General features: G+C 45.9%; 2 protein-coding genes and 1 pseudogene across 8 annotated transcripts in view; 2 read left to right on the forward strand and 1 right to left on the reverse strand.

The window, feature by feature from the left end:
- The window catches only part of Ncaph (non-SMC condensin I complex subunit H), a 32,693-nt gene extending 22,524 nt beyond the window's left edge, over positions 1 to 10,169 (forward strand). For both annotated transcript variants that reach the window (XM_021151630.2, XM_021151622.3), the window contains exons 13-18: positions 7 to 117; positions 5,345 to 5,518; positions 6,557 to 6,673; positions 7,823 to 7,914; positions 8,101 to 8,176; positions 9,756 to 10,169. In XM_021151630.2, coding sequence (XP_021007289.1) covers positions 7 to 117; positions 5,345 to 5,518; positions 6,557 to 6,673; positions 7,823 to 7,914; positions 8,101 to 8,176; positions 9,756 to 9,815 — 630 coding nt within the window. In that variant the 3' untranslated portion in view covers positions 9,816 to 10,169. The remainder of the gene's footprint in view (positions 1 to 6; positions 118 to 5,344; positions 5,519 to 6,556; positions 6,674 to 7,822; positions 7,915 to 8,100; positions 8,177 to 9,755) is intronic.
- A 6,429-nt stretch (positions 10,170 to 16,598) lies between these two features.
- Positions 16,599 to 24,824, reverse strand: part of Ap4e1 (adaptor related protein complex 4 subunit epsilon 1) — an 85,398-nt gene continuing 77,172 nt past the window's right edge. For all 6 annotated transcript variants that reach the window (XM_021156538.2, XM_021155625.3, XM_021155624.2 and 3 more), the window contains 3 exons: positions 21,968 to 22,075; positions 18,446 to 18,617; positions 16,599 to 16,942 (listed from right to left, as the gene is read on the reverse strand). In XM_021156538.2, the coding sequence (XP_021012197.2) occupies positions 16,684 to 16,942; positions 18,446 to 18,617; positions 21,968 to 22,075 (539 nt within the window). In that variant the 3' untranslated portion in view covers positions 16,599 to 16,683. The remainder of the gene's footprint in view (positions 16,943 to 18,445; positions 18,618 to 21,967; positions 22,076 to 24,824) is intronic.
- On the forward strand, positions 20,349 to 20,726 carry LOC110289382 (large ribosomal subunit protein uL29 pseudogene; annotated as a pseudogene).

A 24,824-nucleotide genomic window follows, 5' to 3' on the forward strand; every position in this document is an offset into this window, starting at 1 on the left:
TTCTAGTCACTTAAGATGGACCAGGACCAGAAGGCTAAGACTGAGCACTATGAGGAAATTGAAGACTATGATTACAACAACCCTAACGACACCTCCAACTATTGTCCTGGACTGCAGGTAAGGGGAGAAGAGTTCTTGCCTCTTCCAAATGGTGGGTGGTCTCTTCCCTGGTTTCTGATGCCCTCTGTCTCAGTGCATAGCAGTGAACAGTGCTGAGGAATGAGCTGGTATGGCCACTTTCCTCATACTCCAGGGGCAGGAAGCAGTGGGCAGGATCTGTGGGGTGGTTTGCATATGCTTGGCTCAGGGAGTGTCAAGTAGGTGTGCCCTTGTTGGAGTGGGTGTGTCACTGTGGGTGTGAGCTTTAAGACCCTTCTCCCAACTGCCTGGAAGCCAGTCTTCTAGTAGTCTTCAGATGAAGATTTAGGACTCTCAGCTCCTCCTGCATCATTGTCTGGACGCTGCCATGCTCCCACCTTGATGATAATGGACTGAACCTCTGAACCTGTAAGCCAACCCCCATTAAATGTTGTCCTTTGTAAGAGTTGCCTTGGTCATGGTGTCTGTCACAGCAGTAAAACCCTAACTAAGACACTCTGCTAATAAATAGACAAGTGGATAGGCTCTGGCCTGTACAACACAGCACTAATCTTGGCTATTGTGGAATTTCAAAGGAATAGAACTACACTTCCTATTCATAGGAGCTAATATTGTGGCTATGAGTTGAAACAAGGCATATGGAAGTGGTGTGGTCTAGTAGGGCCGAGAACTCTCTGGAGGTGCCTACTTATCAGGAGGACTTGTCCAAGCCTTTCCTCATTCTCAGACCTTGCTGGGCATTGGTAAGTTGTTTCTCATTGTGAGTCTCCTAAAGAAACCGCAAATAGAAGCTATGGAGAGGAGGACAGAGCCGCCTCTGACCCTTCATGCACGGAGGACAGAATTGGACAGTCATTTATTCTGTTTCTTTCCCTACTGTAGGGAGAGATTGTTTTGTTTTAATGAGGATCTAGTCTGACCTCTTGGCCGATGCTTCTGCAACTTTAGCGCCTGTAACGACCAGCCCGGGAACCTGTTCAGAGCTCTGCCTTACTGCCTGTCTCACAGTTCTGATCTGTTCACTCTGGGCTTGGTTCTGAGAATGGCTTTCTGTGAGTGGAGACTGTAGACCAGCATGAATGAAGCAGGGGTTTGCTCCCCAGCACCTTATAAACCAGGTGTCTTAGAGTTCTGTTGCTGTGAAGACTGTGGCAACCCTTATAAGGAAAATGTTTAATTAGGGCTGGCGCGCAGAGGCTTAGTCCATTATTAGCATCGTGGAAACATGGTGACATTCAGGCAGATGTGGTGCTAAGAAAGGTAACTGAGAGGTCCATATCTAGATGGTGAAAGACCCACAACGTGAGGACTCCCCTACGTTCTGACTCAGGAGAGGCGATACCCCAAATCACTCACTAGAAACAATCTTGATGCAAACCACAAGAGGACTTTTATTCCAGGCGCGCTCTGGGACCCACAGCCGAACACCATGCAGGACCGTGGGCCCTGAGTAGCTGAGACAGGGGGTATTTAAAGGAAGAAACCACAACTCAAGGGGGTGGGGAGGGCATTGTTGGAAAATACTAAAAATACCAGTTAAGAGTCATGAGGGAGTGGGAGTCAAGACAGTTTCTATGAGTCTCTAACAATAGCACATTTGCATAGTGGGTTCCAGGAGCGGTCCAGGTGGGTCAGGATGACTTTCTTTGAATGAACACTCCCCGAACCCAGGAAGCAAACCCAGAAAGTGGGTAGGTGGAGGAATGTCACTATCTGTTTTATGATTGGCATGCCTTGGAGCATTGAGTCACAAAGGTCACATTCTCAAGCCTGGGCCTAAAGGCCTAGAATTTTTTCTTTTTTATGTTTCACTTTTTCATTCCCCACTTCTACTTGCTAATCTTAGAACTAGACACTATCTTCTCCCTGATGCACTTGATCCTTTAGGGCATGGTACTGTTGTCTCAAAACTAAAAGCTGCACTGTACTAAGTCTTGCTCTAATAAAGGCGACTAGCCTATCTAACACACATGGACCTATAATTAAAAGTAGAAGCAAAATCAGAAGGGGTCCCATAAGGGTAGAAAGTAGGGTGGTCAAGAGTACAAGATCAGGGCCTTTTCACCGTGTCTCAAGGTTTTCTGCACAGTGGCATCTACTGTAGACTGAATCTCTAACTTGGAAGCGATGTGGGGCTTGCAGGTCTCCTCTTGAATAGGCCTTCTGGAGCTGCTTCTTCGCTCGCTGTCTCACTCACTGGAGCACCTTGAGCCTGGAGAACAAAGGCTGGGAAAGCAGCATGTCAGCACTATGTACAGAGGCTATTTTTACCAGTGGAGGGGGCCCCTCGTAGAGTGATTCATAGGGGGGTCAGTCTAAATTGTCCAGGGGTGTTTCTAACCCTGAAGAGTACAAAGGGTAGGAGAGCTATCCGATCATTAGCACCAGTCTCTGCTGTCAATTTGGTAAGGGTCTCTTTAATGGTTCTATTCACCCTCTCTACCTGTCCTGAACTTCGGGGCCTGTATGCACAATGTAACTTCTAATCAATCCCCAATATCTTGGCCAGTCCCTGACTTACCTAGGCAACAAAGGCAGGTTTGTTATCGGACCTGATTACCTTGGGTATCCCAAACCTTGGGAAGATTTCTTCTAAGATCTTCTTGGCCATCACATTGGCCGTCTTAGTCCTGGTAGGAAAAGCTTCTACCCAGCTTGAAAAGGTGTCTATAAACACTAATAAGTACTTGTTGCCATATCTAGCTAGCTTAATTTCTGTAAAGTCTACCTTCCAATAGGCCCCCGGCCAGTTGCCCCTGAGCCTCTTCCCAGGAGTATACATGGAGTGTCCTGCATTAGTCATAGCACAGGCCTTGCGGCTTTTGACTATTTCTCCTGCCAAGTCAGAGAGTCCTGTAACATAGTAGTCGGAGGACCTAACCACACCTTTTAATTTCTTGGCTCCCAAGTGGGTCAAGTAAAGTAAGTTGGTAACATACTTGTGTCCTCCTTCCCGTGGGAGGACTCTGTTGCAGCCTGCCCGCAGTCCACAACACGAACGGTTCAACTGAGAATGGCAGTTCGAACTGAAAAGAGAGGAATCTAGACGGGGCGGAAGAAACAATGGAGCCAAGACAACAAACATTCTGATCAAGGCTCAATTTTACTATTTTCAGACACTCAGTTATAAAGGAAGGGGGAGGGAACCCAATATCCCGCCAAGTAACTCAGGGTCCAGTAGCAGGACGAACACGTGTGTGCCTCCAGGCAGCAAAGGCAGGTTCCAGCAGTAGGCGTGGCAGGACGAATGAGCCGGTAGCTCCACCCTTGAGCAAGCAGGTTCCAGGCTGGGGGAAGGGAGGCCACAGGACTCGTTTTCCTTTTTCTGTTTCTACTACCCTATACAGGGTTTCCTTTGCCAGTCCTAATTTGTCCATAACTTGATAGTCCTCAGGGGTGTATCTAAAGCTGGTCTCTGACATCATAATAATCTTTAGGCTCCTTGACTGCCAGGATCATTGCTCCTTGGGCCACCTGTTTGGCGGTTAGATCTGCCATCTGATTCCCTTTAGCCACAGCATCTTAGGTCTTTCTCTGCAGGTGTCAACAGCCCTCTTTGTCTGTATATTGCTCCGTGCAGTGGCAGAAGCATATCTGCTGTCAGTGTAAATGTTGATAGACTTCCCCTTTGCCATTCGTAGAGCTTGTATCAAAGCCACAAGTTCGGCTTTCTGGGCCGAAGTCCCTTCAGGGAGGCTGCTGGCCCAGATCACTTGCTTTCTGTCCACCACTGCTGCCCCCGCCTTCCGCTTACCTTCAACCACGAAGCTACTGCCATCCGTGTACCAGCTCAGACTCCCAGGCCAAGGCTGATCCTTCAGATCATTTCAAGTACCAGTTTCTTCTGCCAGAATGTCAGCGCAGTGATGAGTAGGTGAAGCGTCATCAGTCTCGGGCAGTAGGGTATCGGTATTGAAGACAGCAGGGGGAGCGAAGGTCACTCATTCAGTCAACAAAGGGCTCTGATAATGTGTCATAGGAGGTCATTCATTGGTCAGGGGGCTGTTGGTTGCTTTCAAGAGTGTGGGGTGCCACTACAGTTATTTGCTGTCCCAGAGTGAGCTTATCAGCATCCTTGACAAGTAATGCTACTGCAGCAATAGCTTTTAAGCAAGAAGGCCACCCCCTGGCAACAGGGTCTAACTTCTTGGATAGGTAAGCCACTGGCCTTTTCCAAGGTCCCAAAGTCTGGGTAAAGACTCCTCTGGCAACCCCTGCTCTCTCATCCACATAAAGAGTGAAGGCTTGGTTAGGTCAGGCAAGGCCAAGGCTGGCTGTCAGTAGGGCCTTTTTAATTTCTTTAAAGGCTTTCTGGTGATCTGGGGTCCACATATACACCTCCCCTTCCTTGGCTCGGGGGTACAACGGGGCAGCTAAGGTCGCAAACCCAGGTATCCAGAGCCTGCAGAAGCCAGCAGTGCCCAAGAATTCTCTTACTTGCCTTGGTGTAGTTGGGGTGGGGATCTGAGTTACAGTCTTTTTTTCTGGCTTCCTTTAGGCACCGCTTCCTGTCTCGAAGGTTGTATTTCAAATAAATAACTTCAGTCTGACACAGCTGAGCCTTTTTAGCTGAGGCTCGGTCCCCCAACTCACCTAATTCTGTTAAGCACATTGGTCTTCTAACAGTCCCTTTGAGTCTATGTGTGGGGCATTTTTATTCTAACCATCACACTGGGTGTGGTGGGACACACCTTCCAGTCTTGAGGTGGAGGAAGGTGAATGGAAAATCATCCTTAGCTACAAGGCAAGTTTAAGGTCACCTTGGCATTCATGAGACTCTGTATCCATCTAAAATATAAAAGGGCGTTGCTCCTGCTACCAAATTAGATAGCACCTGGGATTTCCTGTACTGTTTTTAGGTGGTAAGGATGGAACCTAGAACTCATATGAAATGTGTGTGTACTCTGTACTTAGCTACATGCCCAGCCCCTGTTCTGTGCTCTCGTTGGGCAAGGAATGCAGGCTGTGCTCCAGCGTTTTGGGAATGTTTTCTCTAAGATGAAATATTTATCTAGTTACTAAGCAAAGGGGACACTGGTCTCTGTGGTCATTCATTGCACTCTTTAAACTCATGCTTCCAAGGTCTCAGGCTGATAAGAGACCCCTCTCTCTGTAGTAGGGCTTATGTGAAGCAGGAAGAAGTGAGCGAGCAGGCCACGTTGGTGGGACTCTGCTTGCTTTGTGTACATGGAGTCTCTCCCATTGATAGCATCCACCAAACTTGAAGGGTTGTTTCCTTGCCCAGGCTGCTGACAGTGACTATGAAGAGGCAGACGATTTATTTGCGGATCCAGTTGGGACCCTTGACCTTGAGTCTGATCCAAAGACAACACAAGAGAATGGTCACGGTTCTCCTGAAAACCAAGGAGTAGATATCACAACTTACCAAGAGTTGAACTTGGTGGCTGAGCCTCAAAAGGTAAGGAAGAGACAGCAAGGAATTGTGTGGATTCCTGGCTGTTAAACTCCTCTCAGATGTGAGTCCCATCAGCCTGCGCTCCACTTGTTTTCCGGTTCCATCTTACCCTGTTATCTGAGTTTTGACACAGGGTTGTGCTGTCTAAACTGCTTACCAGTTACTGGCATTGACTACTTAGGTTATATGGTAGTGATATTTTTCCAAAGACCTTATTTTATCTTATTAACTTTTATTTACTGCTGTAGTGTTGAGAGTCAAACCCAAGCCATAAGTAGGAGTGGATTGGCCACACCAATAAAACACATGTAGGAAGGCTGCAGTGAGAGCCTTGCTGTGGGGCTCTGAATACCTTGGCCATTTTCAGTTCCTGTCATATGTTCAATACCTGATGCCTTATCCCAAGAGCCAGGCTGGGTGCTATCTGTTTCATATACTCATCTCTTACACTGCAATTCTCGGTCTTAATCTAAATTTCTTCTGATTAAAAGGAGTTAGGGTTGGTAGAGTGTTTACCTAGCACATACAAAGCCCTAGATTCAGTCCCATGCACTGGCTCATTCAGTTCTGGCTCATGAAAATTGGGCGTGGTGGGTCATACTTGTAATGCCAGCACTTGCTTGGAGGCAAGAGGTTGACAAGTTTAGGATCTAACAGTAAGCCCAGGCCAGACTCGGCTACACGAGACTCTTAAAAAGCAAAACAGCAAAATCCGAAAGGTGAAAACAGAAAGAAGTAAGATCTTTTTGCAGGGAACTCTGTATATGAGGTGGCTTTCTTTTTTTCTTTTGTTTTCGAGACAGGGTTTCACTTTGTAGCTCTGGCTGTCCTGGAACTCACTCTATAGACCAGACTGGTGTCTAACTCACAGAGATTCAGTTGCCTCTGTCTCAGAGGGCTGGCATCAAAGGTGTGTGCCATTATGCCTGGCTGGGATTCCTCCTTGATTTCCAACTTTTTCATTTGAGACTTCTATTTTACAGGAAATTGATAGTGAATGTTTTTCTTCTGCCTGATTTTGCTTTGTTACACCTATTCCAGGTGAATAAAATAGAAATTCATTACGCCAAGACTGCCAAAAAGATGGACATGAAGAAGCTGAAGCAGAGTATGTGGAGTCTGCTGACGAAGTTTTCTAGAAAGGAGGCTGACACAGAGGTAACATCACTCATGCTCCTTAGGTCCCCAGTGTGTAGGAAGGGAGAGCTGATGTCTACAGCTCACGATCCCTCAGTGTGGTCCACGGCCCAAAGCAGAGAGATGCAGTCACAGTTTAAAACAGATATCACCATAGCTTGGAAGAAGAGACTGTCCCAGCAGAGGAGCGGGCAGGTCACACAGCAAGCTCTATCTCACCTTACTGGTGATGAAAACGTGCAGATGCGAGCTTTCCCGTGCTGCCCTAGCAGCTGCGTGCTTTACAATCCTGACGGGCATTCGGAGTACTTACCCAGTAGCAACCGGACTTAAAATAGGACTTTTTGCAAAGTATTGTGACTACCTTACAAGTGTCAGAAAGTATGTATGCTTTGAAGTGGTGTTCTGACTTAGGAGGTCCATTCTCAGCAGGAACACTGGAGACATAATCACGCTGCCAGACCCCTTCTCCTGAGAGTGAAGCAGACTAAGTGTGCAGACCTAGAACCCTGATTCAGACCCATTGAGCTCTACAAACTCCATTCTTGCTTACACATTCTGCTGGCTGTGCAATGAAATGCATGATTATTGAGGACCCTAAGCCGTGTGGTCTTGGGTTTGTCAGAGACAGCCTCAGTCACAGTGTTAGTGTGTGTACAACAAACAGCAGAGGCTCTCACCTCAGAGAAAAGCCAATCCATTGACTCAGCTTTAGAGGTTTCAGTCTGCAGTGCGTTGGCACCATTGCTTTGGTCTTGTAGTAGTACTTTACAGAAGCACAAAGTAGGGTCTGATCATTCGTGTCATGGTTAGACTGTGAAGGAACAAGGAGGGCATATGGTCCACTATCCACAGTCACACCTTGGTGAATTCCAGTGACTCAGCCAGGCATGCTGGCTCATAACAGAAGCAGATGGACAGACCTCTGTAAGTTCAAGGCCAGCCTAGTTCACATAGTGAGTTTCAGGACTGCTAGGACTACATAGAAACCCTAGAACAAAACAAAAATTCTATCACCTCTTAAGAGTGCCAGTGTGGGGATCAAACCAAGCCCCATCCTGAAGGTCTCCAGAGAGTTAACCTTGCTTCCTCCAGTGCACTTTTCTTTATGGGATTGACAGTTTTGTAAGTTTCTGTTGTTTCAACCCATAAATATGCTTTTTTCCTTAGGAAAACCACACTGAAAATGGACAGGAAGGGGCCCCCGAGGAAGTGGCTGATGAGAAGAAACTCAGTGGGCTCACAAAAGACCTGCAGACGAGGTGTGTGCTGATCAACAGAGGGCTAGGGTGCGCTGTCCCCTCTGAGCCCTGGGCAACTTTCTTGGTGGGACTTTTAGCATGAAGGGCCGGCCCATTGTCCACCTCTTACGTTCTATAAAGACTTAAAGGAGCTGCATTGTCCTCTGGGTTGCATGACCTACTCAGTGCTTGCCCCTTTCTTCCCAGGCTGCCCCCGCTCATGGCTCAGAACCTCTCCATACCCCTGGCTTTTGCCTGTCTTCTGCACTTAGCAAATGAAAAGGTAGGTCATCCAAGTAAGTATGGGGGCGTTCGAATCCACCTCTGCCAGCTCACTAGAGCTTTTACAGCAGATCTTCCGAGCGTTGCCACATTAGTGGGTAAGAGCACACACTCCTCTTCAGTCCCCAGCATCCATATCGAGCAACACACAACTCTTCTAGCTGCAGCTCAAGGAGATCCGACACCCTTGGCCTTTAACACAAACACACACTGAGAGACATGGACACACACATGAATAAAATAAAAAGTTGTTTTTCTAGATAGGGTTTCTCTGTGTAGCCCTGGCTATCTTGGAACTTGCTCTGTAGACCAGACTGGCCTCAAATGCAGAGATCTGCTGCCTCTGCCTACTGAGTGCTGGGATTGAGGTGTGTACCACCACCATCACCTAGCTCAGTAAAAATAAAAATCTTTTTATAAAAAAAAAAAAAAAAAAAACAAGCCCATGGGGGCTAGAGAGACAGGCACACAGCACCTGTCTGTGCTTATGGTAGTCGAAGCGTCTCTGTGTGGTTCCTGACAGAAGCTGAAGTACCTGTCATGCCAGCAACCCAAAGAAAGGCTAAGAAAAGCTGACTAACTGACTGGGGTGTACTGTTACCACCCTGACAAGAGTGTGCACAGCGGCCATTGAGACTCAATTGACGCAGGAGCATGGCTCACTGAGGCCCCTGCTCTGCAGCTCTGCCCCATTCCCTAGTGATGGCGAAGGTTTTAGCAGCCTGGCTCCCTCCTGCTGCAGTCAAGTCTACCCCGTAGAGGTTTGGATATCTGAAGAATGCAAGATGGCCACAGCCCATGTGCTGTCAGGCTGACACAGGATTGGACATTTCCTAAGAGTTCTATGATGATTTAGAGCTCAGCACCTCCATGGAAGACATTCCCCGAACACTCATCCCAGACGTTCCTTTAGTCACTCCCATGTGGACCCTAGTCATCCTCTGCTGTGTGGTGGGGCTTAGGGACGGATGGGCCCTGCTGCTCCTCCCTCTGCCTCCGTATGGAGCAGCATACAATTGATCAGCATACAACTGAACTGGAACCACCCCCACCCCACGCTAGAGAGCAAACTTAGGCCTTACATGTTAGGCAAGGGTTCTACCACTGAACTCTCCCCCATCTCAACAGCTTCTAGAACCTGAGCTACAACATACCAAGAAGACAAGTTAGGGGAGGGTGTGGGGCGGGTGTGAGTGCCAGCAGGTCCCACCACTGCACCTTTGAGGGAAAAAGACAGTCTTCTCTCGGTAGTCAGCTAGCCCTAAGGGAAAAGCTGCCTGAAGTTAAGATGAGAGAGGTGTAGCAGCCGGGAATGGGGTAATGGCCTGGGGGCCTATGTTGGTCTTCTGTGGGAGTCCTGTCAGCTGCAGCAGAGACGGAGAAGGATCTCTGCTTTTCCCTGCACTTTGGCAAGGCCTGAGAAGCAACTTTGTGAAACTGTATTTGCCACGAGATGATTCTCCTTGTGATGATGAAACAGCTCGTTCTCCGTGGTCACCTTGTCTCCTCAACTAAAATGTGTCTCAGGATTCTGTTCTCAAGTCTATCAAAGCCTGTGTTTCTTTCTTCTCTTCCCTCAGAATCTGAAGCTAGAAGGCACAGAGGATCTTTCTGATGTTCTGGTGATGCAAGGGGACTGAGTCCACTTTGAGACGTCTGCAGCAGGATGCCCATGACTTCCTGGTGGCCGTGGAGAGGTTCTGGGTCTGTAGTGTGGCTATAGCCAACCACCACAGTGCTGGTTCTCGGGATGCCACCACGCTAGGAAGCTCCATGCTGTTGGAAGGTCTCACGTGGGTAATGTCCACCTAGGAGAGGGGAGCCCTTTAGTCTGGAGTATACAGACAGTCTGATCTTTATATCCATGTGCTTCTGGTCACTTTCTGTGACCGTCCCACTTTCTATTCTGTACTGTCGAGAATAGTTTCTCCATAGCCTCTTTCTGTCCTTAAAGAATTCCCAGGTCTATGTACATAAAATTTATCATTTTTAAACTTGTAAGTGTATTTAATACCCCAAAATAAAACTATTCTGGCAAGTGTCTGAGTGCCCAGTAAACAGTATCAGTGTCACACACACACACCCACTCCCCTCACCCCTGTCTGTTATCCCCTTAGGAGGCCACACCCATCGGGCCAGGGTACATAAAAGGCAAGAGGAAACAGAACAGCTGTTTGTAGGTCAGATCTGTATTTAAGCACCTATGGACTCTGGGGGAGGGGTGGCAGTAGCAAAGGTGATAGAAGTGTTCTCTTGTCCTCCTGTGACTTCACTTAGCCTGGACCCCACTTGGGGAGTACACCAAGTTAAAGAGGACAGAACACAGAAGGGGGAAGGTTGTTTCAGGGACAGGCCTTGAGCTTATGCATCCTGAATCTCTGGCAGCCACCTTGCTGCTGTGCTGTTGTAGTCATGGGCTACACGATGACTCCCCAGTGTCCTCACACACACCTTGATCTTTCCATTCCCAGTCACCAGCAAGTTCAGACGCCTTCTGTCTTCTAGCTCCACACTGCAGGGCTGGGACCACTCATCCAGCTCTACAGAATTCATGCTCCCAGATATAAAATGTCTTCTCATACCTTGGGGAAATGAGCGTCAAGGTGGCTTGCAGTGTGCCTTGGGTCCCTGTCACTCATTGTCCTGGTCAGCATCTGGGATGATGGACAAGAAGCAAGAGTGCAATTGGTAATTCTTTTTGTTTTTTGTTTTTCAAAACAGGATTTCTCTGTGTAGCCCTTGCTGTCCTGGAACTCACTTTGTAGACCAGGCTGGCCTCGAACTCAGAAATCCGCCTGCCTCTGTCTCCCGAGTGCTGGGATTAAAGGCGTGCACCACCATGCCTGGTGCAATTGGTAATTCTTACTTATAAATTGCTGTAAGCCCAAACAAAGGGCAGTCCCTTCCTCTGTGGCTTCCTGGGGAGAGGCGAACTGTTCATCAGATTAGGCACCAATGCTAGACAAAGAAATAGTGTCCAGCTTGGTGAGGCAGTGAGTGTCCGCTGATGGGAGCATGAGTGACAAAGGCAGCTACCTCCTGAGCCTGCCTGAGCATGGAGGAGCACTTACAGGGCCTCCCTGCTGCTCCTGCTCGCTTCAGGCAGCTCCAGCAGTCTCTAGCAGTTGTCCTGTTTATGGGTGGCAGGGCCTTGTGAGTCAGGTACCATGACCTCCCTCCTCTCAGTACAAGGGAATGTTTCAACATGGAGGAAAGAACCACACCCCCCCAAACATGCTTTCTAAATCATGTTCAAAGTAGTATCTGCTTTCCTCTGCTCCATCACAAGGTTTCGGAGATTATGAATATAATTTAGTAGGAGCAGTCCGGCCCTGTGCTGTGGGCGAGTGGTTCCCACACCAGGAGGTACCAGTCCTGGCTCAGCTTTTAGTCTCTCACTTTGACTGGCCAAGCCTCCTTCTCCTCAGCTATCACTTTTCTGTAGCAGGACATCTTATTTCTCCCATTTATGGTACCTTTTTGTCCAAGACATTTTTACAATCGGTATATAGGATATCACACACAAGTCAATCACTCACTTATAATACATCTAAAACAACTCAAAAGACAAGGACGCTTCTTAAATCTAAGTGTGCAGGTAGAGCTGCATATCTTAATGACCAGAAGGCAGTTTTAGATGAAGTTGGCATTTGGATGCCTTCTCCCCATGTGGCCCTCTCCCACTTGATGAATTCTACACTGGGAGGATCCCAGCACTCCTGTATCTCTCACCCTGGAGCTGCCTTGGGATGGTCCAGCATTCACGCAGGACCTAAACTACTTCCCAGTGTCACTCCTGACTACTGCTCTTGCCATTGTCCACACACTTTAATCTCTCCATTCACAGTCACCACCAGCTATCCTTCCTGACTTCCATATTATACTCCAGTTACAGCCACCATCTTAAAACACAACTCTAGCCATGTCTAAAGTATCTGTGTCCTCAGTTTGAAGAAGAAACGCCTACACTACTACACTGGGTTGAGAAGGTCCTAGGAGGCTGGGCCCCATGTGTCCAACCCCAGCTTCCTGTGGGTGCAGAACAAGTACCAGCCACAGGCTCCCATCTCTGGGTTATAACACCTTAGAACCTCTGTACTGCCTGTCAGGATGCCCTCCCAACATCATTTCTCCATGGTCACTGTCTTAGTGTTTACTGCTGTGAACAGACACCATGACCAAGGCAAGTCTTATAAAAAACAAACAAACAAACATTTACTTGGGGCTGGCTTACAGGCTCAGAGGTTCAGTCCATTATCACCAAGGTGGGAGCATGGCAGTATCCAGGCAGGCATGGCACAGGCAGAGAGAGCTGAGAGTTCTATGTCTTCATCCAAAGGCTGCTAGTGGAAGACTGACTTCCAGGCTACTAGGGTGAGGATCTTAAGCCTACACCCACAGTGACACACCTACTCCAACCAGGTCACACCTATTCCAACAAGGCCACACCTCCAAATGGTGCCACTCCCTGGCCCAAAAATATACAAACCATCACAGTCACTGTCTTAGTTACTATTCTATTGCTATGAAGACACCATGACCAAGGCAACTTGTATCTTTTTGGGTCTCTACTCTAGCTGTTTTGGAATTCTTTAGATCAGGCTGGCCTTAAACTCAGAACTCTGCCAACCTAGCATTGGGTCTAAAAGTATGCAACAATTGGAGACAGACTGGATCTGGGGTGGATCCATTCCTTGTCCCCAGTGGGCTTGTAGCCATATCATAACGCAAAATGCATTCAGTCTAACTTCAAAAGTCTCCATAGTCTATCAAACCTCAAATCCCACACCCAGTGACAATGTGGGGATGTAAGAGCCAGCCCTAACCTGATAGCGCGGTATTATTGCCTACCTAAAAATGAACTGCTCTATCCTAGACATTAGCTGAGTAATGTGGTGGCTAAAGAAACAATATGGGCCGGGTGGTGGTGGCGCACACCTTTAATCCCAGCACTTGGGAGGCAAAGGGAGGTGGATTTCTGAGTTCGAGGCCAGCCTGGTCTACAGAGTGAGTTCCAGGACAGCCAGGGCTATACAGAGAAACCCTGTCTTGAAAAACAAACAAACGAAAAGAAACGTAATATGGAGCTAGGCATTCTTTAAGGGCTATTGGCCGGTTGCTCTGGGAGGGCTGGGAGATCCTAGTGGCTCTTATCTTAAATAGGGCAAGGGGCTGAGAGGTCCTGAGAGTTGCCTTCACTTCGGTAAAGCTTGCTTACCACTGTGGGGAGAGAGTGAAATAGACTTTTTATTACTATGTATTGGAAGAAAGCAACAACTGAGGGAAGTTAAGCAGTTTTCCTGTCCAGCTATGATTCTGTGGATAATTGTAACACGCGCCTTTCTGATTTCCACTTTTAAAACCCCATCTTACCCTTCTACACAGCATGCTCTTTGGCTCTAAGACTGTTGTCCTGCTTTTAGCAGCAAGAATAAATTCATTAATCTATATTTGAATTGAGTATAATCTTTGGTCTTTCCCAGTAGATTTGAATGCTACAAGAAGACACAAGGCCACACTTCCTTATCTTTCCCAAAAGTTTGGCCAACCATGGTCCAAGCATTCAAGACATGAGCGTATAGGGGTCACTTTTACTTAAACCATCACCTTCCATTCCTTGGGTCCCATGGGCTTGAGCCATATCATAATATAAAATGCATTCAATCTAACTTAAAAGTCCCTATATTCTATCATAGGCCTCAACATTGCTTAAAAATCTGAAAGTCTCCTCTGAGACTCAAGGCAATGTCTTAATTTTAACCCCTGTAAAATAAAAAAAAAAGGAAATTACATAATTCCAGCATATAATGGCACAGAATATGCATTACTATACCAAAAGGTAGGAAAGGGAGCATAGGAGGAAACAGTGGAGCAAAGCAAGCCAGACCCAGCAGGACGAACTCCAAACTCTGCATCACCACATCTGATGTCAGGATGCTCTTGAGTTCTTCTGTTCCTTTCATCCTTACAACACACTTCTCTCTCTTGAGCTGGTTCTACTTGGGCTGTAGCTCTCCTTGGCAAGTATTGTGAGATCCATAAAACAAAAATGCCTCTCACCTGTAAGTCCCTTGCCCAAGGACAGACACTTCCTGAGACGCTGGGGGCTGTTGTTCATATGAGATAAGTCATACATTTTCACTTCCCTAACAAGTTTGGCTGACCCAGGTGCAGTGGACATACGTGATCACACTTAGGCTGGAAATACATCAGGAAATATGCTTGTCCCCTATTGGATGAAGCCAGTGAGGGGCGGTGTATATAGCCTTATAAGTTGCCAGTATAACTCCTGGCCATTTTCTAGGAACCCCAAAATGGATCTAACCAGAGTCCATCAGCCAATATTTAATTAAAGCTTGCTTCAAATTTGGCTCAAAGCTGTGGTAGTGGTCTTATTCTCACCCCGTGGGATTGACAGTATCCCACAGCTCTGGCATCTCCAAGATCTTAGGGTCTCCAACACAATCCAGGCTTCATTTTCAGTTTCATGTGATGGCTTCTCCAGTCCTCCATGCAGGAACTCCCTGGCCACAGCCTGGCGTCACCAGCTTTCCTTTATAGTGGAGGAAGAAATCACAGCCCGTTTGCTCACTGCTGCATCCTTCTTGACTGAAGCAGGTCCAAGTTGCTGAAGCTGCCAAATCCTGCTTCCTGCTTGGGATGGAGCTGCCACCTTCCTTACATTTGTATAAGCTTTGATTCCTGGATGCGCTCCTTTGTTGAATAAGCTTTCCTTTGCTGTAGGAGGCCCTTTTACTGGTTGCAAGTTTAGCTGGGTGGGGTCTTCTAGGAGACACCATTCTCTATTCCATTTCTCATCAGGCCTTTCTTTAAACTTGGGCTCTCTGAGCCCAAGACTTAACTCCGACATTATAATTCCTGGTGTTCTTTTTCTCTTCAAATTGTACATTTTGTTTTGTTTTGTATACATACAAGACATGAAGGTAAGAGGACTGACTACCCTGGGGACAGAAGAGGATTGTAGGAAAGGGTAGAGCAGTGGCTCTCAGCCTTCCTAATGCTGCAACCCTCTAATACAGTTCTTCATGTTGTGGTGACTCCCAACCATAAGTTATTTCATTGCTACTTCATAACTGTAATTTTTAGTTATGAATTATAATGCAAATATCTGATATGCAACCTCTAGGAGGGTTGAGACCTACAGGTTGAGAACCACTTGGGTAGTAGCCAATGTCAGATTAATTTGAAGGTGAAAAAGGTGAGCAGGGCTGGAGAGATGACGCTGCTCTTCCACAGGTCCTGGGTTCAATTCCCAGCAACCACATGGTGACTCATAACTATTTGTAATGGGATCTGATGCCCTCTTCTGGTGTGTCTGAAGACAGCGACAATATACTCATAAAATAAATGAATCTTTAAAAAAAAGAAAAAGTGAGCAGAGTTTATGATCCACGTGTATGAAAACATTATAATGAAACCTGTTCATTTTAAAAAGCAGTAAGCGGCTAGTGAGATGACTCGGGTTAAGAATACCAGCTGCTCCCCTAGAGGTCCCCAGTTCAATTCATAGCAACCACAAGGTGGCTCTCAATCATTTATAAAGGGTTCTTATGCCCTCTTCTGACATGTAGGTGTGCATGCAGATAAGGCACGCACTCCTACATTAAAAAAAAAAAAAAAAGGCTGTAAGAAATAAAATCAGCTATGGAGAAAATGCAAGAGATGCAGGTCCCAGACTCTGCTCAACCCAAGGCAGCAGAGGCGCATCCCTATGGGCTGCTGCCAGGACACTCTCTTGGCAAACTGTCAGCTCTTTCTGGTGGACTTCTGAGTGTTCAGCCTGAGCTAAAGAACTCATCAAGCTGTTCTTTTAAATAATAATCTCGGGAGCGCAGTGCTGCCCGATACCATCTCCTATATCTGGATTATATTTCACACCAAGTCATTTCTCTCCCCAGGACTCTCTCCTGTAGGCCCAGCTGCCACACCACACTATTGCCAGGGCTTGCTCTAGACCACTTCATTGTCTTTTTATCCCACATTTACTTCCCACAAACTCAAGTGACTCTCCCAGCAGTGCACAGGGGTAGCCGTGTTCTTCATATTCTTGTCATTTTTTATCATTTGCACCCTTCCACCAAAGCCCCTCCCCTCCACTAACATACAAGTTACCCACTGGTTAGTAAGACAGGATTACCAGCAACTAGTAGTGACTATGAGGGACAGACACATTTCCTACAGGATGGATTGCAGCTCAAGGTAAGTGGTTTGGATATGGGTAGACCTTTAAATCTTTTTTCTTTTCTTTTATTTTTTTTCTGCCTGGATGACTTCAAGCTGTTCCATAAGAATGAAAATAGCATTGGCTATATCCTCCTCGTAAGGTTTTCCTTATTCCTACAGGATGGCCCCAGCACCAAGTATCACCCCCGACACAGTCATTAACACTATTCTTGTTCTGTTTATCCAGAGTATTTTATTGTAAGAGCTAAACTGTTGATAAGACCGAACCCTGGCCCCGTTTCAGAGGTATCTGAAGCTTCCTCCTCACTGCTTCCGGTGGCACAGCCTCTGGATGTCGCTGGCCAGCCCCAGGCAATGCATGATGCGCTTCTTCTCAGCGGCCAGGTCTTCTGCAGAGACCTGGCCCAAGAGCTTCTGGATAAATATATCCTGATCTTTCAGGAAAATGTTCTTATTGACTCCTACATTTGGCACTTCCTCCAAGGACCCAGATTTGAAGTGGAAGCTTATCTGTCTGTTCCTTTTTAAGCCAGGCCCCTTCTCTTCAATCCATGACAATGGACTGCAATGACAAAAAGAAAAAAAAGATTCCTCCTATTAAAAATGACACTGGACAGAGCTGGAGGGGGTAAGTGCATGTAGTGCCTGTTGTGCAAGCAGAGGGCAAGAGCTGGGATCCCATACAAAAGCGGTACTTGCTGGCAGCCCACTTAATTCCAGAACTTAGGACTCTAGGAAGGCTGCTATCCAGACTCATGGAACTTGCAAGGTCTGGACTCAGTGAAAGACCCTGGCTCAGTAAATAGAGACTGGTCAAGGAGGACGATAGCATCCAACATCAACTTCCAGCTTCCACATGTATGTGCACACGTGCAAGCACACACATATGAACACATGTAGGTACTCACACCTGACTTCATGTGATTTCACCTTCCCTGGAAAGCTGCCTCTCGGTGGTGGCTCAGTACCACCACACCACTCAAAGGCTACAGTGACTATTTTCTAATCTTACTATAGCCGAGTTTTTATTTCGTCGTGTCATCTCATGTCATCCATTTGCCACTAGGATAGCAATATTCTCCTGTTGATAGCAAAGCACCTCTGTATCTATTTCACTTCCTTGACCTGACTCACAGTTTTCCCCAAAATACTCCTTTACCTATGTTTCCTTATCTATCTATCTATCTATCTATCTATCTATCTATCTATCTATCTATCTATCAGAGCTATGATATCTGGCCATAGAAAACACCAAACTGCCTAGTTGATTGTGATTTCAAGCAAATACGTCACTGAATATAACAAAAGATAACAAAAGCTGACCATACTCTATCCAAAAAGCAGACCCCATGCCTGTTTTGCAAAGTTCACAGAACAAGCTGAGTGTATTGGTAAGTCTAGCTAAAGTATGAAATTCTTGAGTCTGAGGTGTGTTGCACAATCTATACAGTAAACTGAAGGCCAGCCTGGGCTTCATATTCACTGATTTTACTTTAATTCTGGATAAAATAAATTTGATTTATTCCAGTTTTGTCTATTTAAGACAACTTCATATATCCTTCCAAATAACAGAGTGTTGCAGTCTGAGACAATATAGATAACCAATGTGTTTCTTGCACCTCAGTTTTCTCCTAACTAAAAACTTTCAATGGTAGTAACGGCAGATGCTTGTGTGTTTGCTACTACTTGGGCTGAGACAGAAAGACTGCTTGAGCCTAGGAGTTTGGGATTAGCTTGGACAAGTCAGTGACATCCTATCTCTTTGATAAATAGAAAAATAAGTAAATAATAAAGCTTAAACTAATAACTTACATAACTTAATTACTTGCAACTTGGCTTGTTTCTGTAAGCCATTATTTATGTAATGGCAACTGGACTTACCTTGCTCTTTCATACCTGAGAGGGTACAAAGAATGAAAGGCAACGTGAACAGTAGTTCTCCTGACAGGAGCAGGCACCCGTCTTGGGTCTGAATGCCTGGCAATGGTCTTTCAGGTCCTCGTCAGAGTTTCCTTACGAATACCTGAGGATGTTACGAAATCTCTTACTGCTCCTCACTACTCACCGTTTGTTCTGGGTCTCGAGCTGCACGGTCATTTTCATATATTGATCTTCTTTTCGGTCTTCCATGGTGGCAGAAATAAAAGAAAGCTCCCCAAAGAGGGAGACCAGCCAGGTCAGGCGAGAAATGCCACTGAACGCAGGGAAGCCAAATTTCTCTTCTTCCAGTGGGCTGGCTGCAAGACAACACAAATGCTAAGAGAGGTGGGAAAAGGGGGAAAAGGAACTGTCTCACAAACATCACACCCAGGGAAGCTGGGAAGGGGCCCAGCAGAGTGATCTGAGAAAAGGACATCCCGCCTCAGGGTGCATGCGTGTACAGTGATCAATAAAGGATGGAAAGTGAGGTGAGTAAGTGGAAAAAAAAAAGTATTTTATTTAAATTTTTGAAAAATTTCTTTTTTTTATTCAATATTGTTAGTAAAATAAGGCAAACAAGCAACAGGAGTCAATACAGCCAGAGAGAATTAAAAAGTTTGTTATTGGGCTGGATAGATGGATGGCTCAGCAGTTAAGAGCACTGACTGAGCCGGGCAGTGGTGGCCACACCTTTGATTCTAGCACTTGGGAGGCAGAGGCAGGCAATTTATGAGTTTGAGGCCAGCCTGGTCTACAGAGTGAGTTCCAGGACAGCCAGGGCTACACAGAGAAACCTTGTCTCGAAAAACAAAACAAAACAAAACAAAACAGCACTGACTACTCTTTCAGAGGTCCTGAGTTCAAATCTCAGCAACTAAATGGTGGCTCACAACCATCTGTAATGCCCTCTTCTGATGTGTCTGAAGACAGCTTCAGTGTACTTACATATAATAAATAAAATCTAAAAGGAAAAAAAAAGTTTGTTGTTTTGTCTTTGTTTTCGAGAGGGGGAGGGAGAGGAAGAGGGAGTTGGGTAGACTTGGTGGGAGGAACTGGGAGAAGTTAGGGGAAAAACATGATCAAAATACACTGCACAATTTTTTTTCTAAGGAAAAAAAAAACATTTTGCCAGGCGTGGTGGCACATGCCTTTAATCCTAGCACTCGGGAGGCAGAGGCAGGCAGATTTCTGAGTTCAAGGCCAGCCTGGTCTACAGAGTGAGTTCCAGGACAGCCAGGGCTACACAGAGAAACCCTGTCTCAAAAAACCAACATTTTAACATAGGAGTGCTGTCTGCTTGTACACCCAAGTGCCAGATCTCTTTATAAATGGTCGTAAGCCACCATGTAATTGCTGAGAATTCATCTCAAGACCTTTGGAAGAGTAGCCAGTGTCCTTAAAGGCTCAGCCATCCGTCCAGATCAAAAAATGTTTTAAAAATATTTTAGATTTCTATTTCTAATATACTGAATCCAATTATTTATGCATGTGAGTATATATATATATATATATATATACATATATACATATATACATATATATTCATATGCATATATAGATTCTTGTAAGTCTTGCCTGTGCAGACAGCAGGCTGGCCTCAAACTCAGATATCTACCTGCCTCTGCCTTCCAAGTGCTGGGATTAAAGGCATGCGCCACCTCTGCCCCGCTTAATCACATTTTTTATTTATTTACATTCCACAAATGTTGCACCCCTTCCCGTGCCCCTCTCTCCAAGTTCTTCACCCCATCCTCCATCCCCTTTGCTTCTGAAAGGGTCACCTTTTAAGTCAGGTTATAGCAAATGATTCAATCTCATTAAGGAAAAATGAAAACAGAGAGATGGTTGATCTTCCCTGTCAGCCTGGTTAGATTTGGGATCACCTAGGGTCACACTTTTGGGTGTGACTTTAAGGGAGTTAAGAGAGTTTTTCCCTGAGGAAGAATCATTATGAATGTAGTTCTGCCCACAATGGGCTGAAGTCCTGGCTGAATAAAAAATAGAAAAGGCTCTCAAACCAGGCGGCCTCAGCCGTGAACAAAGCCGAAATGGCCAAGATTAAGGCTCGGGACCTGGGCAGCAAAAAGGAGGAGCTATTGAAACAACTGGACGATTTGAAGGTCGAATTGTCCCAGCTTGGCATTGCCGAAGTGACAGGCGGTGCCGCGTCCAAGCTCTCCAAGATACGAGTCATTCGCAAATCCATTGTCCGAGTCCTACTGTCATTAAGCAGACTCAAAAAGAAAACCTCAGGAAATTCTACAAGGGCAAGAAATACAAGCCCCTGGACCTGTGACCCAAGACTATGGCCACCGGCTCACCAAACAGAGACCAAGAAGACCAAGAAGCAGCAGTGGAAGGAGTGGCTATACCCACTGCGCAAGTCAAGGCCTGAGACGACAACCACAATAAAGTGCAAGACTTAACTGGAAAAAACAAAAAACTTGAAAGGACGGTTGGAGAGATGGCTCAGCAGTTAAGAGCACTGACTGCTCTTCCAGAGGTCCTGAGTTCAAATCCCAGCAAGGTTGTGGTGGCTCATAACCTTCTCTAATGAGGATCCGATGCCCTCTTCTGGTGTGTCTGAAGACAGCGACAGTGTACTCACATATATAAAATAAATAAATCTTTAAAAAACTTTAAAAACTTTAAAAAAAAGTTTTTTAAAACAGTGGAAAAGAAAAACGTGAGCTAAGTAGCAGCACTCGGCTTCTTGACTGAGGAGACGATGTTAATCTCCTGCCACAGAGTCCTCTCTGTCGGTGGTGGACTGTATTATCCCCTTCAACAGTACAAAACAGACACTTCCTGAAGCCGCTGTGGCAGGTGTTTTGTCCTAACTATAAAAGTTATAATATAGATGTTTTTATTGTTCTTGTATGAAATTCTTTAAAGATAATTAAAAAATAATACTTATTAAAAATAGACAGTGAACTATGCCGCCGGGCGTGGTGGCGCACGCCTTTAATCCCAGCACTCGGGAGGCAGAGGCAGGCGGATTTCTGAGTTCGAGGCCAGCCTGGTCTACAAAGTGAGTGCCAGGACAGCCAGGGCTACACAGAGAAACCCTGTCTCGAAAAACCAAAAAAAAAAAAAAAAATAGACAGTGAACTATGCCTCAAATCTAACCTCTTATTAAAAATGTTCCCTTCATTTTTATTTTATGTATATGGGTGTTTCGCCTGCAGGTATGTCTGTGCACCACATAAAGACAGTGTCAGGTCATCTGGGACTAGAGTTCTATCTATGCAGTTGCAATCCCCTATGTGGATGCTGGGAATTAAACCTGAGCCAGGGAGTGGTGCTTTTAACCTTGGAGCCATCTCTCCAGCCCTTGAATCTAGTCTCTCTGTGGCATAAACTATGTGTATAGTTATGCTGAGGCACTTCAGTCTATGCGCCTTTCCTCCTCTGCCCGTGACTCTCTTCAACGGCTTCTGTTTTTTTCCCTTCAAGAGCTTACTGACGTCTCCCATTTTAACAACCTGAAATGTTAACTATAGAAGCAGTGTGTGTGAGGTCAAGGACCCAGCTCACCTCAGCAGAGGCCGGCTGAGACTGACCAGGTAGCAGCTCTAATCTGGACGGTTTCTGCTGCCAATGTTGTTAGTCCTGGGGCCTTTCCCCACCCCCTCCCCCGTGGCCAACAGCCCTGCCTCGCACTGACCTGTGAAGCAAAGAGATCCTTCCAGCAGTTCCTTCCCCGCCACTTCTCTTCTCAGGAATTCAAACTCTTCCATCAAGAGTTCGATGTGCTCCTCATGCAGGACTCTCCCTGTTGTGACAATGTAGAATAAAAGGCAGCCATTACCCAGTGTACAGCTAGCTCTGTGCTTGCAGGTTATGCCATTCTTCCTCCTGAACAAGATACAGTATGCCCACAACAGTATCCTGAGCACATGCGAGGACACCACCACTCTACCCTCACACACCACATAGCTTCCTAACATTTCCAAATCCTTGTGAATACTTATTTTTCTAGCTAATGGTGGATGTCCGTGGGACGCATGGAGGTTCTTGTGATCATAGATAAGGGGGACCAGGAATGTTACCTGCCCAGAATACTGGGAGCAGACATGGTTAACAACCTGGTGATCTTGTGTCTAGACGCGTATCATGAATTTGTCAATCTATAACACCTCTCTTTATGGAAAGTGTCGCATGTACTCAATCTATAGAACCTTCTTTATGGAAGATGTCACATGTGCTTTACAAGTTTTGATATCGTCCCATTTTAAGCTTTATTTTACACATGGAATTGAGTTAATTATTTTTCACTAAATTTTCCTTGTTTAGATGTGCCTAAAATATACTACTCATTCAGGGTCAGACTCCTGAAGTCTGAACCAAAACCAGCTACTCAGTTATGTGGGGTTGAACCACCTTCTCGTCTTCTGTGAATTATTACGCTGCTGGCCATGGTGGTCACAGAGATCCCTGCAGATATCATGGTGAATGTGGTTTCTTTTGGAGTTTTTATTAGCATTTCTTCAGGGACTGGTGACGTTTTACTCATTTGTCACTTTGGAAAATGAGAATTTCTACAAAGAGCCCTTTTTTAGTTATTTGGTTTGTTTTCAGTTGTGGAATCCAGTAGATATTCTGAATGTTAAACTTTTCTCAACGCTTTCATGTGCACACACCTTCCCGTTAACACTATTCAACCTTCCCTTTGAAGCATCACAAGTCTTTTACATTTATCAGGTGTACCCTTTGACTTTTTTTTTTTTTTTTTTTTTTTGAGACAGGATTTCTCTGTGTAGCCCTGGCTGTCCTGGAACTCACTCTGTAGACCAGGCTGGCCTCGAACTCAGAAATCCACCTGCCTCTGCCTCCCGAGTGCTGGGATTAAAGACGTGCGCCACCATGCCCGGCCCTTTTACTTTTCTTGTGCTTTTAGTATCACATGAAAGAATTGCAGCCATATAAAATGAAAGAGTAATTTTTTCATTAAATGATATTTGGAGATGTAGATAATCACATGCAAAATACTATACTACACACTTATCAAAATCGACTCACAATATATTATTAAATACTTAATTATAAGCTCAAAAGTTAGGGAACAATAATGAAAACATATGGTAAGTGCTTGAGAACAGTGGTTCTGTTGCTGTGAAAAAATAAAATCACCAAAAATAACTTTGCAAGAGTTTAAGATTCCATCACAGTAGGAGGCATGGCGGTAGGCAGCAATCATAGCAGCAGGCACAGCAGCAGGCACCATGCACAGCAGCAGGCAGTGGGCACAGCAGCAGGCAGTGGGCACAGCAGCAGGTACGGTAGTAGTCTACAGGCATCAGGCATGGCAGCAAAGCAGGAAGCCGAGTAAGCACATTTTAACCAAACACACACACACACACACACACCAGGAAAAGTGGTAATGATAATAAAAATTTAAAATAGGCAATATGCATAGAAATTTCTCTAAAGAAGACAAACAAATGGCCAGCAGCTACAGGAAAAATATGTTCAACATTTATCATTAAGGAAATAGAAATATAACCCACAAATGAAATATCACCTCATTCCATTTAGAATGGCTACTGTAAAAATAAGGCCTAAAAGATGCTGGCAAGGATGTGAGCTGAAGGAAAGGCTTACTGTCATGGAAAACAGGCGGAAGATCCTCACAGGGTTCAGAAGAGACCTAACGTGACCTACCAATTCCACTACTACTTCTGTAAACCACAGAAAACAGATTGTCAAAGGGACATCTGCACGGCCTTGTTTGTCTCAGCACTATTTCAGAGTGTTAGCTATAGACTCAGAACACATAGACTGCAGCACCTGCCCACAACAGAACACTGTTCTTCCACAGTGAGGCTGAGGCCCTGCCGAGGCCTAGAGAGTATTGTGTTAAGCAAAATTGAAATGAGCCGGTGCAGAATGGAAGAAGCCGATCTTACAGGAGATGGGGGAGGGAGACGGGAGAAGCCAGGCACTGAGTACAGATTTAAAAGGGATATCTGGTGCACCAGTCCAATCTGATGAGTCCCTGCTTAGCCTCGGTCCCACATCCTGTCCACCAATCCAGTTTGGTTAGCCCAACAGACCCTATCCTGTCCATTCCATATCTAAACTGGCCTAGCCTAGTCTGGTCTGGAAAGTTCCCTGGACCCTAGCCTGCCTGCCTGCCTGCCTGCCTGCCTGCCTGCCTGCCTGCTCTCTCCCTAATCCCCAGTTCTAAACCAGGCCACACAACTGTGCACCAACTCAACCTAACCCACAGGCCTAACTTTGGTGGCATAGACTATCTATCTGCCAGCCTTGTTACCCTGCTCAGTGGTCAAGAATCTTTCCGGACCCTGCTCTCCTCACTCCCAGGCATAGCTTGGGTAATACATCTTGCATGCCAGGCCAAACAGATGCAGCCAATATATACTGTTTGATTGCTTTCTTGTCGCTGCTTTCTTGCTTACCACTGAGTCGGAATGCTCCCATTCCTCCCATCCAAAACCAACCCAACTCCTGTACCTGATACAAACATACTTTCATTCAACAGAGGCAGCCTTGAATCTCAT

This window comes from Mus caroli, unplaced genomic scaffold (genome assembly GCF_978045245.1).
Source record: "Mus caroli unplaced genomic scaffold, Mus_caroli_1 scaffold_2, whole genome shotgun sequence".
Classification (NCBI taxonomy): Eukaryota; Metazoa; Chordata; class Mammalia; order Rodentia; family Muridae; genus Mus; species Mus caroli.